This window comes from Scyliorhinus canicula, chromosome 16 (genome assembly GCF_902713615.1).
Source record: "Scyliorhinus canicula chromosome 16, sScyCan1.1, whole genome shotgun sequence".
NCBI classification, from domain to species: Eukaryota; Metazoa; Chordata; class Chondrichthyes; order Carcharhiniformes; family Scyliorhinidae; genus Scyliorhinus; species Scyliorhinus canicula.
This window is the reverse complement of record NC_052161.1, coordinates 82863631-82879150: the sequence shown is the minus strand read 5'-3', so window position 1 is coordinate 82879150 and position 15520 is coordinate 82863631. Positions and strand designations below refer to the sequence as shown.

Here is a 15520-nt window from a genome sequence, read left to right as displayed (position 1 = left end):
ACCCGCACGTGGAGTCGGGGCCCCAAGATGGCGGCGCCCAGGACCCGCACGTGGAGTCGGCGCCCCAAGATGGCAGCGCCCAGGACCCGCACGTGGAGTCGGGGCCCCAAGATGGCGGCGCCCAGGACCCGCACGTGGAGTCGGCGCCCCAAGATGGCGGCGACCAGGACCCGCACGTGGAGTCGGCACCCCAAGATGGCGGCGCCCAGGACCCGCACGTGGAGTCGGGGCCCCAAGATGGCGGCGCCCAGGACCCGCACGTGGAGTCGGCGCCCCAAGATGGCGGCGCCCAGGACCCGCACGTGGAGTCGGCGCCCCAAGATGGCGGCGCCCGCGGGGCCCTCGTGGTTGCTGGGGGCGACGTTAGCGGTGTCGACGGGCCGACCGGAGCGGCTGAGAGCGGGGGCAGAGAGGCGCGCAGGCCAGGCGCAGGGGCCCGGGGGTGGCGAGGAGAGAGTTGCGCGGTGCGCTGGGAGGGCCCGGAAGGGCCCGGAGGAGAGGGGGAGGCGCGCAGGCTGGGCGCAGGGGCCCGGGGGAAGGGGGGGGGAGAGCTTGGCGTGGCGTACTGGAAGGACCAGCAAGGGCCCGGAGGGGGGGATCCCCAGTCACTGCGCGGTACAGCAGCGACCGATTTGGCCTGGCAGACGGATGAAAAGTGGCCCTTCTTCCCGCAGCTCTTACAGAGGGCGGAGCGGGCTGTGCAGCGCAGGCGAGGGTGTTTTGCGAACCCACAGAAATAGCAGCGGGGCCCCGCGGACTTGTCGGGGCGTCCCGCGGCGCAGACCTGAGGTAGGTCGGGAGCGGCGGATGGCGGTGGGGAAGCGTGCCAGGAGGTCCAGGGTGCTGCAGCGCTGCTGGGGACATAGGCGCGGGCGTTTAAATCGGCGACCTCCAGGGAGGTGGAGAGAGTCCGTGCCTCAGTTAGGCTGAGGTCGTCTTTCTCCAGCATCCGCTGGCGGATAGCGGCAGACTGCATCCCAGCCACGTAAGCATCTCTAATCAGAAGTTCCATGTGCTCCGTGGCAGGAGCAATTCCTCCCCAGGACAGCGAGGGCCTGGTGAAATTGGTCAAATACTCAGCTGTTGTCTGGGAGCCAGCAGATGTCGGGCGAATACTCTGTTGACCGGTTTAAGAAACTGTCCATTCAGCTTAGGCATGGCCACATCGTAATCTTTTTCCTCCCTGATCATTGCGTAGGCTGCCGTGCCCACGCTGGAGTGGAGGATGTGAAGCTTCTGTGCCATGGTGGGGGGGCTGTTTGCGGACGCCAGGTATCCCTCGAGACATGCCAGCCAATGTTGAAAGATTTCTGAAGCGTTCTGAGTTTGTGGGCTGATGCGGAGGCATTCGGGCTTGATCCAGAGCTCCATCTTCAAAATTCTAGCTTATTAAATTGATGAACCATCAATCGAACGTGAGACGAGTTGCTGTACAAAAGTTAGGCTTTAATAAGCTAGCTGTTAGCCCTGCGGTCGACTACAGTAAATGGACGACAGCCGGGCGTTCTGGTTATTTATACCTCGCTCTGGAGGCAGGGTTAAATCAGCCTCTCGACCAATCAGAGAGCCGTCTCATGACTGGTCTCAACCAATCGGTCGAGAGGCACATGACCGACCAGGGCCAATTGTAAGCCAGTGTTCTGCACCAATGGCAGACAGCTATGCAAATCATACCACCACACACATACCCCTCAGTTTAACACTCTGATATATCTCAAACCCCCCACTGAAACATTCTGATATTTCCCAAATCCCTCACTGTAACACTTTGATATACCCTACACCCCTCACCATAACACTCTCATGCATTTTTTTCCCTTCAGTCGCTCCCTACACTCGGCCCAGACCATCTCTCTCTCGCTGTCTTTCACTGTCCGACTTGTCTCTCGCTGTCACTCTCTGTGCCTCATTTGCTGTCTCCCCCTCTCTCTCTCTTGCTGTTACTCTTTGCCTCTATCTCACTCTGACTGTTGCACAAGTCCTTCTCTCAACTGTCTCTCTCTGTCTCATCTCTCTCTCTTGCTCTGTCTCTCTCTCTCTCTCTCTCTCGTTTTTTAAAACTTGTTTTTTTTCCTGCTCCTGTTTTTTTTCACTCGGTTGCTAGGTAACTGCAGCATATTTTCCAGCAGGTTCAGGTGATGTCAGGTGCTTGTGGGAGAGTCCGCTCATAGATCTCACACTTCCGGGTTTTGCTGACAGCCCTGGCATTGTCGCATTATCTTCGCTGGAAATCCCCTCGTCCCTCACGAAGGAATGTCAAAGCCCCCCAGTCTGTGCCCAGGTGCAGTGGAGACTGGCACCAAGTTCTCGGCAGAGGTGGGAGACAATGAGACCACTGCCTGTCCACAGGAGGAATCTACGATCCCCGGCCTGGATGTGGGAATGTCAACGGCCCTCGTCACCCAAGTAGGAGAATCTGTGACACCCACCACCCACTTGGGAGAGTCTGTGAGCGCTGTCACCCAAGTGGGAGAATCCGCAACCCCCGACACCCAAGTGGGAGAATCCACGACACCCCTCCCACAGGTAGACTTATCCGAGACCCCCTTTCCCCAGATGCAAGAGCCCGAGCGCCCTGCTCAGCCAATGGGAGCTCCTGCCACCCTTCAGGTCCAGACGGAAGGTGCCTTCACCCCTGGCAAAAGCGTGCATGAGGCTCAAAACTCCGTATCCCAGGACGCAGGCTTGGGGAACCCCATTTCCAAGGACCAAGACTCCGGGAAGCCCATCTCCGAGAACGAGGAGTCGAGGAACCCTTTTTCCTGGAGGCTGGAGCCTTTGACCCCCCAAGACCTCTCTCGCTTTTATCCCCCCAACCCAAGGGGCAGCTACACCCCACCTCACATCACCCCACCTTGTGATCCCAGTCCCCGGGATGATTACTTTGTGTTGCGGGTAAGTGCCTGAATCTGTTGGTGTTTGGGTTAGCACGCAGGGCAGGGGAACGGTGGTGGGAGAGAGTGGTGAGTAAGTCGGGTGGGGGGGTGGTTGGAATTCTGCTGTTCTCTGAATACTGGCCTCAGTAACCATTCTTGACTGCACTTGCTGAGATCAATATGTGGGATCTTTCCATGCAATCTTCTTTCATTATTTCATGGGACATGGGTTTCGCTGGCTATGCTCAGCATTTGTTGCCCACCCCTAATTACCCCTTGAGAAGGTGGTGGGTGAGCTGCCTTTCCGAATCGCTGCAGTCCCTGTGTGCTGTAGGTACACCATGTCACTATTAGGGTGGGAGCTCCAGGATTTTGACTTGGTGACAGTGAAGGAACAGCCGATATATTTCCCAGTCGGGATGGTGTGTGACTTGGAGAGGAGCTTCCAGGTGGTGGGGTTCCCAGGTATCTGCTGCCCTTTGTCCTTCCAAACGGTAGAGGTCGTGTGTTTGAAAGGTATTGTCTGAGGAACCTTGGAGAGTCGCTGCAGTGCATCTCGTGTATGTTACACACGGCTGCCACCAAGCGTCGTGGTGGAGGGAGTGAATGTTTGTGGTTAGCATGTTGATAGAGCGGGGCTGCTTTGTCCTGGGTGGTGTCGAACTTCTCGAGTATTGTTGGGAGCTGCACTCATCCAGGCAAGTGGGAGAGTTTCCCATCACACTCCTGACTTGCGTCCTTGTAGATGATGGACAGGCTTTGGGGAATCAGGAAGCGAGTTACTCTCCACAGGATTCCCAGCCTCTGACGTGCACTGGTCCTAGTTCAGTTTCTGATCAATAGAAACCAAGTCCTCTTTAGCCAGTGATCACCCAACTCTGAGGTAGTCACACCTCAGGTAAAAGAAGAAGGTAGATGGGTTACCGTCAGGGGAACGAGAGGAAACTGGCAGGCAGTGCAGGGATCCCCTGTGGTCGTTCCCCTCAATAACAAGTATACCGTTTTGGATACTGTTGGGGGGGACAACTTACCAGGGGTAAGCAATGGGGCACAGGTCTCTGGCACAGAGTCTGTCCCTGTTGCTCAAAAGGGAAGGGAGAAGAGGAACAGAGCACTTGTCATTGGGGACTCCATAGTTAGAGGAACAGACAGGAGGTTCTGTGGGAACGAAAGAGACTCACGGTTGGTGTGTTGCCTCCCAGGTGCCAGGGTTCGTGATGTCTCTGATCGTGTTTTTGGGATCCTTAAGGGGGAGGGGGAGCAGCCCCAAGTCGTGGTCCACATAGGTACCAACGACAGAGGTAGGAAGAGAGATGGGGATTTGAGACAGACATTCAGGGAGCTAGGGTGGAAGCTGAGAGCTAGAACAAACAGAGTTGTTATCTCTGGGTTGTTACCCGTCCAACGTGCTAGCGAAGTGAGAAATAAGGAGAGAGAGGAGTTGAACACGTGGCTACAGGGATGGTGCAGGAGGGAGGGTTTTGGTTTCCTGGATAATTGGGGCTCATTCTGGGGTCGGTGGGACCTCTACAAACAGGATTGTCTTCACCTAAACCAGAGGGGTACCAATATCCTGAGGGGGAGATTTGCTAGTGCTCTTCGGGGGGGGGGGGGGGGGGGGGTTTTAAACTAATTCAGCAGGGGGATGGGAACCTAAATTGTAGTCCCAGTGTACAGGATGTTGAGAGTAGTGAGGTCAGGGATAGGGTTAAAAGTTCGAAAGAGGGCACCGGCAAGCAAGATGCTGGTTTGAAGTGTGTCTACTTCAACGCCAGGAGCATCCGGAATAAGGTGGGTGAGCTTGCAGCATGGGTTGGTACCTGGGATCTCGATGTTGTGGCGATTTCGGAGACATGGGTAGAGCAGGGACAGGAATGGTTGTTGCAGGTTCCAGGATTTAGATGTTTCTGTAAGAACAGAGAAGATGGTAAAAGAGGGGGGGGGGGGGGGGGGGGAGGGGGGGGGGGGGGGGGGGGGGTGGCATTGTTAATCAAGGAAAGTATTACGGCGGCAGAAAGGACGTTTGAGGACTCGTCTACTGAGGTAGTATGGGCCGAGGTTAGGAACAGGAGAGGAGAGGTCACCCTGTTGGGAGTTGTCTATAGACCTCCGAATAGTTCCAGAGATGTAGAGGGAAGGATTGCAAAGATGATTCTCGACAGGAGCGAGAGTAACAGGGTAGTTGTTATGGGGGACTTTAACTTTCCAAATATTGGCTGGAAATGCTATAGTTCGAGTACTATAGATGGGTCAGTTTTTGTGCAGTGTGTGCAGGAGGGTTTTCTGACACAGTATGTAGACAGGCCAACAAGGGGCGATGCCACATTGGATTTGGTACTGGGTAATGAACCCGGCCAGGTGTTAGATTTAGATGTAGGTGAGCACTTTGGTGACAGTGATCATAATTCGGTTATGTTTACTTTAGCGATGGGCAGGGATAGGTATATACCGCAAGGCAAGAATTATAGCTGGGGGAAAGGCAATTATGATGCTGTTCAGCAAGATTTAGGATGTATAGGACGGGGAAAGAAACTGCAGGGGATGGGTACAATCGAAATGTGGAGCTTTTTCAAGGAACAGCTACTGCGTGTCCTTGATAAGTATGTACCTGTTAGGCAGGGAGGAAGTTGTCGAGCAAGGGAACCGTGGTTTACTAAGGAAGTTGTCAAGAGGAAGAAGAAGGCTTATGTTAGGATGAGACATGAAGGCTCAGTTAGGGCACTTGAGAGTTACAAGTTAGCCAGGAAGGACCTAAAGGGAGAGTTAAGACGAGCGGTAGAGCGAGTAGAGGTAACGAAAAGTCGTTGGCGGATAGGATCAAGGAAAACCCTAAGGTATATCAGGAACAAAAGAATGACTAGAGTAAGATTAGGACCAATCAAGGATAGTAGTGGAAAGTTGTGTGTGGAATCAGAGGAGATAGGGGAAGCGTTAAATGGATATTTTTCGTCAGTGTTTATACTGGAGAAAGACAATGTTGTCGAGGAGAATACTCAGGTACAGTCGACCAGGCTAGATGGGATAGAGGTTCACAAGGAGGAGGTGTTAGCAATTTTGGAAAGTGTAAAAATAGATAAGTCCCCTGGGCCAGATGGGATTTATCCTAGGATTCTCTGGGAAGCTTGGGAGGAGATTGCAGAGCCTTTGTCCTTGATCTTTATGTCGTCTTTGTCGACAGGAATAGTGCCGGAAGACTGGAGGATAGCAAATGTTGTCCCCTTGTTCAAGAAGGGGAGTAGAGACAACCCTGGTAATTATAGACCTGTGAGCCTTACTTCGGTTGTGGGTAAAATGTTGGAAAAGGTTATAAGAGATAGGGTTTATAATCATCTTGAATAGAACAAGTTGATTAGCGATACTCAACACGGTTTTGTGAAGGGTAGGTCATGCCTCACAAACCTTTTTGAGTTTTTTGAGAAGGTGACCAAACAGGTGGATGAGGGTAAAGCGGTTGATGTGGTGTATATGGATTTCAGTAAGGCGTTTGATAAGGTTCCCCACGGTAGGCTATTGCAGAAAATACGGAAGTATGGGATTGAAGGTGATTTAGCGGTTTGGATCAGTAATTGGCTAGCTGAAAGAAGACAGAGGGTGGTAGTTGATGGCAAATGTTCATCCTGGAGTTCAGTTACGAGTGGTGCACCGCAAGGGTCTGTTTTGGGGCCACTGCTGTTTGTCATTTTTATAAATGACCTGGAAGAGGGTGTAGAAGGATGGGTTAGTAAATTTGAAGATGACACGAAGGTCGGTGGAGTTGTGGATAGTGCTGAAGGATGTTATAGGATACAGAGGGACATAGATAAGCTGCAGAGCTGGGCTGAGAGGTGGCAGATGGAGTTTAATGCGGAAAAGTGTGAGGTGGTTCACTTTGGAAGGAATAACAGTGATGCAGAGTACTGGGCTAATGGCAAGATTCTTGGTAGTGTAGATGAACAGAGAGATCTCGGCATCCAGGTACATAAATCCCTGAAAGTTGTCACCCAGGTTAATAGGGCTGTTAAGAAGGCATATGGTGTGCTAGCCTTTAGAACATAGAACAGTACAGCACAGAACAGGCCCTTCGGCCCTCAATGTTGTGCCGAGCCATGATCACCCTACTCAAACCCACGTATCCACCCTATACCCGTAACCCAACAACCCTTAACCTTACTTTTATTAGGACACTACGGGCAATTTAGCATGGCCAATCCACCTAACCCGCACATCTTTGGACTGTGGGAGGAAACCGGAGCACCCGGAGGAAACCCACGCAAACAGGGGGAGGACGTGCAGACTCCACACAGACAGTGACCCAGCCGGGAATCGAACCTGGGACCCTGGAGCTGTGAAGCATTTATGCTAACCACCATGCTACCCTGCTCCCCCTTTATCAGTAGGGGGATTGAGTTTTGGAGCCACGAGGTCATGCTGCAGCTGTACAAAACTCTGGTGCGGCCGCACCTGGAGTACTGCATGCAGTTCTGGTCACCACATTATAGGAAGGATGTGGAAGCTTTGGAAAAGTTTCAGAGGAGATTTACTGGGATGTTGCCTGGTATGGAGGGAAGGTCTTACGAGGAAAGGCTCAGGGACTTGAGGTTGTTTTCGTTAGAGAGGAGAAGGCTGAGAGGTGACTTAATAGAGACATATAAGATAGTCAGAGGGTTAGATAGGGTGGACAGTGAGAGTCTGTTTCCTCGGATGGTGATGACCAACACGAGGGGACATAGCTTTAAATTGAGGGGAGGTAGATATAGGACAGGTGTTAGAGGCAGTTTCTTTACTCAGAGAGTAGTAGGGGTGTGGAACGCCCTGCCTGCAACAGTAGTAGACCTGCCAACTTTAAGGGCATTTAAGTGGTCACTGAATAGACATATGGATGAAAATGGAATAGTGTAGGTCAGATAGGCTTCAGATGGTTTCACGGGTCGGCGCAACATCGAGGGCCGAAGGGCCCGTACTGCGCTGTAATGTTCTAATGTTCTTTCTTTCTGTGTTCAACACTCGCTCTGACTTGTGTCTATCTTTCCAACTTCCTGAGTGTCACTTGGTGTATCTCTCTCTATTTGTCTGTCTGAATGTCTCTCTCTCTGTCTGTCTCTGACTGTCGCGCTCAGTGTATCTCCCTCCCTCTGTGTGTGTCTCTGTCTCTCTGTTGTCTCTCTCTCTCTGTCTCTGCCATCTCTCTCTCTCTCTCTCTTCCTCCATGTCTCTCTCTTTCTTTCTGCCTCCCTCTCACTCTGTCTTCCTCTCTGTGTCTCTCATTATCCCTCATTCTTATCCCTCTCTTTGTCTGAATCTCACTCTCTCTCTGTCCTACAGCCTGGATGCATTGAAGAGGCCATCAAGGATATTGGAAGGAAACTAGCAGAGGAGGAATTGCGATTTCAGAACTCCTGGCTTTTGACAGAGTGAGTTACAAATGGAGAATTATCTGTAAGTCAAAGAGACAGAATGAGAGTGACAGAGCAATGGAAGGAGAGAGAGAGAGACAGAGCAAGGGAGGGAGAGAGGCAGAGCAAGGGAGGGAGAGAGAGAGAGACAGAGCAAGGGAAGGGGAGAGAGAGAGAGAGCAGGTGAGGGAGGGAGAGAGACAAAACAAGGGAGGGAGGGAGAGACAGAGCGAGGGAGGGAGAAAGAGAGAGATAGAGAGAGCGAGACAGAGCAAGAGAGGGTCCAGAGGGGACATTTTTTCACATAGAGGGTGGTGTTTCTGGAACGAGCTGCAAAGAGGTAATCGTTGAGGCGGGTACAGTTTAGATAGTTATATGGGAAAGCTGGGTATAGAGGAACATGGGCTGAATGGGGGCAATTGGGACTAGTTTAGTGATAAAAACTGGGCGGCGTGGACACATTGGGCTGAAGGGCCTGTTTTGAGTGGGCCTGAAGGGCACACTCCAAACACACCTCTCCCATTGCAGCTCCCACAGACAGAGCTGTCAAACAGGTTCCGCCTCATTAACATATTTCACTTCTCAAAAACACTTGGAAATAGTTCCACGGCTTGGTTTGACAGCCTGAGTGAGACAGGGAGAGAGTGAGGTAGGGGGAGAGAGAGAGGTAGGGGGAGAGAGAGGTAGGGGGAGAGAGAGGTAGGGGGAGAGAGTGGTAGGGGGAGAGAGTGGTAGGGGTTGCAGAGGGAGAGAAAGAGAGAAAGAGTGAGAGAGAGGGCAGAAGAGAGCAAGAAGTTCAAAGTGAGTGGGAGGGGGAGATGAGGAGAGAGAGAGAGAGAGCAAGAGACAGAGAGAGAGAGAGCAAGGCACAGGGAGAAGAGACGGAGAGACAGAGACTGGAGGAGAAAGAGAGAGGGCATGAGAAAGAGACCGCAAAGAGAGACAGATAGGGAGAAAAACAGAGGCAGGCAGACAGAGAGAGAGTTGGGAGTTGTGAGGGGGTGTTTTGGGCTCGCCCTTTCAGTTGTGTGTCTCTTGTGTTTTTTCAGGGTGGACCACTGGAATCGAGAAGCCGAACGCTTGGTGTTAATCACAGACAGATCTCTCCTTGTGTGTCAATATGATTTTGTCGGTCTGTATTGTAATGAGGTGCTGAGGGTACCCCTCAACTATATCGATACCATTACACACGGACCCTTTACATTCCCCGAGACATCATTTAGCCGGTGAGTAACCAGAGGTCACAGACAGGTACTGCAGACCGAACTGGTGAACTGGGGGAGGCAGCATCAGATACACAAGATGATTCACATCCTCCTTAACCCAGGGGTCACTGGACAGTGATCGGGAGCATGAATCCGACTTGATTCATCCCCCTCCTTGACCCAAGGGTCATTGAACAGAGATCAGGAGCAGGAACCTTGGCTGATTCACCTCTCCCTAACCCAGGGGTCACTGGACAGGGATCAGAAGCAGGAACCCGGGCTGATTCATCCCCGCTCCCTAACCCAGGGGTCACTGGACAGGGATCAGAAGCAGGAACCCGGGCTGATTCCTCCCCGCTCCCTAACCCAGGGGTCACTGAACAGGGATCAGAAGCAGGAACCCGGGCTGATTCATCCCCGCTCCCTAACCCAGGGGTCACTGGACAGGGATCAGGAGCAGCGATCCAGGCTGATTCACCCCTCTCCCTAATCCAGGGGGTCACTGGACAGGGATCAGGAGCAGCGATCCAGGCTGATTCACCCCTCTCCCTAACCCAGGGGTCACTGTACAGGGATCAGGAGCAGGGATCCAGGCTGATTGACCCCTCTCCCTAACCCAGGGGTCACTGGACAGAGAACAGGAGCAGCGATCCAGGCTGATTCACCCCTCTCCCTAACCCAGGGGTCACTGTACAGGGATCAGGAGCAGGGATCCAGGCTGATTCACCCCCTCCCTAACCCAGGGATCACAGGACAGGGATCAGGAGCAGGGATCCAGGCTGATTCACCCCCCTCCCTAACCCAGGGATCACAGGACAGGGATCAGGAGCAGGGATCCAGGCTGATTCACCCCTCTCCCTAACCCAGGGGTCGCTGGACAGGGATCAGGAGCAGGAACCCGGGCTGATTCATCCCCGCTCCCTAACCCAGGGATCACTGGACAGGGATCAGGAGCAGGGATCCATGCTGATTCACCCCTCTCCCTAACACAGGGATCACTGGACAGAGATCAGGAGCAGGGATCCAGGCTGATTCACCCCCCTCCCTAACCCAGGGATCACAGGACAGGGATCAGGAGCAGGGATCCAGGCTGATTCACCCCTCTCCCTAACCCAGGGGTCGCTGGACAGGGATCAGGAGCAGGAACCCGGGCTGATTCATCCCCGCTCCCTAACCCAGGGATCACTGGACAGGGATCAGGAGCAGGGATCCATGCTGATTCACCCCTCTCCCTAACACAGGGATCACTGGACAGAGATCAGGAGCAGGGGTCCAGGCTGATTCACCCCTCTCCCTAACCCAGGGATCACTGGACAGGGATCTGGAGCAGATATCCAGGCTGATTCACCCCTCTCCCTAACCCAGGGATCACTGGACAGGGATCAGGAGCAGGGATCCAGGCTGATTCACCCCTCTCCCTAACACAGGGATCACTGGACAGGGATCAGGAGCAGGGATCCAGGCTGATTCACCCCTCTCCCTAACACAGGGATCACTGGACAGGGATCAGGAGCAGGGATCCAGGCTGATTCACCCCTCTCCCTAACACAGGGCTCACTGGACAGGGATCAGGAGCAGATATCCAGGCTGATTCACCCCTCTCCCTAACCCAGGGATCACTGGACAGGGATCAGGAGCAGGGATCCAGGCTGATTCACCCCTCTCCCTAACCCAGGGGTCACTGGACGGGGTTCAGGAGCAGGGATCCAGGCTGATTCACCCCTCTCCCTAACCCAGCAGTCACTGGACGGGGATCAGGAGCAGGGATCCAGGCTGATTCACCCCTCTCCCTAACCCAGGGATCACTGGACAGGGATCAGGAGCAGGGATCCAGGCTGATTCACCCCTCTCCCTAACCCAGGGGTCACTGGACAAGGATCAGGAGCAGGGATCCAGGCTGATTCACCCCTCTCCCTAACCCAGGGGTCACTGGACAGGGATCAGAAGCAGGGATCCAGGCTGATTCACCCCTCTCCCTAACCCAGGGGTCACTGGACAGGGATCAGGAGCAGGGATCCAGGCTGATTCACCCCTCTCCCTAACCCAGGGATCAAGGACAGGGATCAGGAGCAGGGATCCAGGCTGATTCACCCCTCTCCCTAACCCAGGGGTCACTGGACAGGGATCAGGAGCAGGGATCCAGGCTGATTCACCCCTCTCCCTAACCCAGGGATCAAGGACAGGGATCAGGAGCAGGGATCCAGGCTGATTCACCCCTCTCCCTAACCCAGGGGTCACTGGACAGAGATCAGATGGAACCTCGGTTGAGATAATGCATTTCGGAAGGTCTAACACAGGTGAGAAATGTGCAGTAAATGGCAGAACCCTTAAGAGTATTAATAGTATTGACAGGCAGAAGGATCTGGGTGTACAGATCCACAGGCCACTGAAAGTGGCAATTCAGGCGGAGCAAGAAGGCACAGGTCATGCTGCCTTCATCGGCCGGGGCATTGAGTATAAGAATTGGCAAGTTATGTTGCAGCTGTTAGTTAAGTATAGTGTTCAGTTCTGGTCCCAACACTAACAGAAGGATGTGGAGGCTTTGGAGAGGGTACAGAAGAGGTTTACCAGGATGTTGCCTGGTATGGCAGGCATTAGCTATGAGGAGAGATTGGATAATCTCGGTTTGTTCTCACTAGAACGATGGAGGTTGAGGGGGGACCTGATACAAACTATGAGCGGCATGGACCGAGTGGATAATCAGAAGCTTTTTTCCAGGGAGGAAGAGTGAAATACTGGGGGACATCGGTTTAAGGTGAGACGGGCAAAGTTGAGTGATGTGCGAGGGAAGTGTTTTACACAGAGCGTAGAGGGTGCCTGGAACTTGTTGCAAGAGGGGGTGGTGGAAGCAGGTAAGATAGTGACATTTAAGGGAAGTCTTGACAAACACATGAATAGGATGGGAATAGAGGGATACGGACCCCGTAAGTGTAGAAGGATTTAGGTTAGACGGGCAGCATGGTTGGCATGGGCTTGGAGGCCCGAAGGGCCTGTTCCTCTGCTGTAATTCTCTTTGTTCTTTGTTCTTGATTCACCCTCCTCCCTAATTCTGACAGGAATCAGGAACAGGAACCCCGGATGATACACCTGTTCCCTGACCCAGGGTTATTGGACAGGATCAGGGCAGCAGGGTAGCACAATCGTCAGCACTGTGGCTTCACAGCGCCAGGATCATAGGTTCAATTCTAAGCTTGTGTCACTGTCTTGAAAGATGTGCTGTTAGGTCATTTGGACATTTCATAGAATCTACAGTGCAGAAGGAGGCCATTCGGCCCATCGGGTCTGCACCAGCTCCTGGAAAGAGCACCCTACCCAAGGTTAACACCTCCACACTATCCCCATAACCCAGAAACCCCACAAAACACTAAGGGCAATTTTGGACACTAAGGGCAATTTATCATGTCCAATCCACAAAACTTGCACATCTTTGGACTGTGGGAGGAAACCGGAGCACCCGGAAGAAACCCACACACACATGGGGAGGATATGCAGACTCCGCACAGACAGTGACCCAAGCCGGGATCGAACCTGGGATCCTGGAGCTGTGAAGCAATTATGTTATCCACAATGCTACTGTGCTGCACATTCTCAATTCTTACTCTGTGTACCTGAACAGGCGCTGGAATATGGCGACTAGGGGCTTTTCTCAGCAACTACATTGCAATCTTAATGTAAGGCTACTAGTGACAATTATGAAAGGAACAGGAACCTGGTCGGATTCACCCCCCTCCCTAATCCAGGGTTCACTGAACTGGGATCAGGAACCCGGGCTGATTCACCCCCTCCCTAATCCAGGGGTCACTGAACTGGGATCAGGAACCCGGGCTGATTCACCCCCTCCCTAATCCAGGGGTCACTGAACTGGGATCAGGAACCAGGGCTGATTCACCCGGCTCGCTAACCCAGGGGTCACTGAACTGGGATCAGGAACCCGGGCTGATTCACCCGACTCCCTAACCCGGCGGTCACTGAACTGGGATCAGGAACACAGGCTGATTCAACCGACTCGCTAACCCGGGGGTCACTGAACTGGGATCAGGAACCCGGGCTGATTCACCCAACTCCCTAACCTGGGGGTCACTGAACTGGGATCAGGAACCCGGGCTGATTCACCCAACTCCCTAACCTGGGGGTCACTGAACTGGGATCAGGAACCCGGGCTGATTCACCCGACTCGCTAACCCAGGGGTCACTGAACTGGGATCAGGAACCCGGGCTGATTCACCCGACTCCCTAATCCGGGGTCATGAGCTGTGATCAGGAACCCGGGATGATTCACCCCCTCCATAATCCAGGGGTCACTGAACTGGGATCAGGAACCCGGGCTGATTCACCCAACTCCCTTTTCCAGGAGTCACTGAACTGGGATCAGGAACCCGGGATAATTCACCCGACTCCCTAACCCGGGGGTCATGAACTGGGATCAGGAACCCGGGCTGATTCACCCGGCTCGCTAACCCAGGGGTCACTGAACTGGGATCAGGAACCCGGGCTGATTCACCCGACTCCCTAACCCGGCGGTCACTGAACTGGGATCAGGAACACAGGCTGATTCAACCGACTCGCTAACCCGGGGGTCACTGAACTGGGATCAGGAACCCGGGCTGATTCACCCAACTCCCTAACCTGGGGGTCACTGAACTGGGATCAGGAACCCGGGCTGATTCACCCGACTCGCTAACCCAGGGGTCACTGAACTGGGATCAGGAACCCGGGCTGATTCACCCGACTCCCTAATCCGGGGTCATGAGCTGTGATCAGGAACCCGGGATGATTCACCCCCTCCATAATCCAGGGGTCACTGAACTGGGATCAGGAACCCGGGCTGATTCACCCAACTCCCTTTTCCAGGAGTCACTGAACTGGGATCAGGAACCCGGGCTGATTCACCCGACTCCCTAACCCGGGGATCACTGAACTGGGATCAGGAACCCGGGCTGATCCACCCCCTCCCTAATCCAGGGGGTTACTGGACTGGGATCAGGAACCCGTGCTGATTCAACCCCTCCCTAACCCTGGGGTCACTGGACTGGGATCAGGAACCCGGGCTGATTCACCCGACTCCCTAACCCGGGGGTCACTGAACTGGGATCAGGAACCCGGGCTGATTCACCTCCTCCCTAACCCAGGGGTCACTGAACAGTGATCAGGAACCTGGGCTGATTCACCCGACTCCCTAATGCGGGGTCATGAACTGAGATCAGGAACCCGGGCTGATTCACCCGACTCCCTAACCCGGGGGTCACTGAATTGGGATCAGGAACCCGGGCTGATTCACCCGACTCGCTAACCCAGGAGTCACTGAACTGGGATCAGGAACCCGGGCTGATTCACCCGACTCCCTAACCCGGGGATCACTGAACTGGGATCAGGAACCCGGGCTGATCCACCCCCTCCCTAATCCAGGGGTTACTGGACTGGGATCAGGAACCCGTGCTGATTCAACCCCTCCCAAACCCTGGGGTCACTGGACTGGGATCAGGAACCCGGGCTGATTCACCCGACTCCCTAACCCGGGGGTCACTGAACTGGGATCAGGAACCCGGGCTGATTCACCCGACTCCCTAACCCAGGGGTCACTGAACAGTGATCAGGAACCTGGGCTGATTCACCCGACTCCCTAATGCGGGGTCATGAACTGAGATCAGGAACCCGGGCTTATTCACCCGACTCCCTTTCCCAGGAGTCACTGAACTGTGATCAGGAACCCGGGCTGATTCACCCGGCTCCCTAACCCAGGAGTCACTGAACTGGGATCAGGAACCCGGGATGATTCAACCCCTCCATAATCCAGGGGGCACTGGACTGCGATCAGGAACCCGGGCTGATTCACCCGACTCCCTAACCCGGGGGTCACTGAACTGGGATCAGGAATTCGGGATGATTCACCCCCTCCCTAACCCGGGGGTCACTGAACTGGGATCAGGAACCCGGGCTGATTCACCCGACTCCCTAACCCAGGGGTCACTGTACTGGGATCAGGAACCCGGGATGATTCACCCCCTCCCTAATTCAGGGGTCACTAAACTGGTATCAGGAACCCGGGCTGATTCACCCCCTCCCTAAC

The 15520-nt window shown here is 54.0% G+C and overlaps 1 protein-coding gene across 1 annotated transcript; it reads left to right on the top strand.

The window, feature by feature from the left end:
• Positions 1-2154: 2154 nt before the first annotated feature.
• Positions 2155-9478, top strand: LOC119950973. Its single transcript, XM_038774004.1, has 3 exons — positions 2155-2895; positions 8178-8266; positions 9298-9478. The coding sequence occupies exons 1-3, from the start codon at positions 2254-2256 to the stop codon at positions 9476-9478; spliced, it is 912 nt and encodes a 303-aa protein (XP_038629932.1). The 5' UTR covers positions 2155-2253.
• Positions 9479-15520: the final 6042 nt, after the last annotated feature.

What these genes read in the sequence shown, in the direction of transcription:
- LOC119950973 (XM_038774004.1), top strand. Translation starts at nt 2,254, where the DNA reads ATGTCAAAGCCCCCCAGTCTGTGCCCAGGTGCAGTGGAGACTGGCACC. An exon ending in ATGATTACTTTGTGTTGCGG is followed by an intron (nt 2,896 to 8,177) that starts GTAAGTGCCTGA and finishes TCTGTCCTACAG; the next exon opens with CCTGGATGCATTGAAGAGGC. An exon ending in AACTCCTGGCTTTTGACAGA is followed by an intron (nt 8,267 to 9,297) that starts GTGAGTTACAAA and finishes GTGTTTTTTCAG; the next exon opens with GGTGGACCACTGGAATCGAG.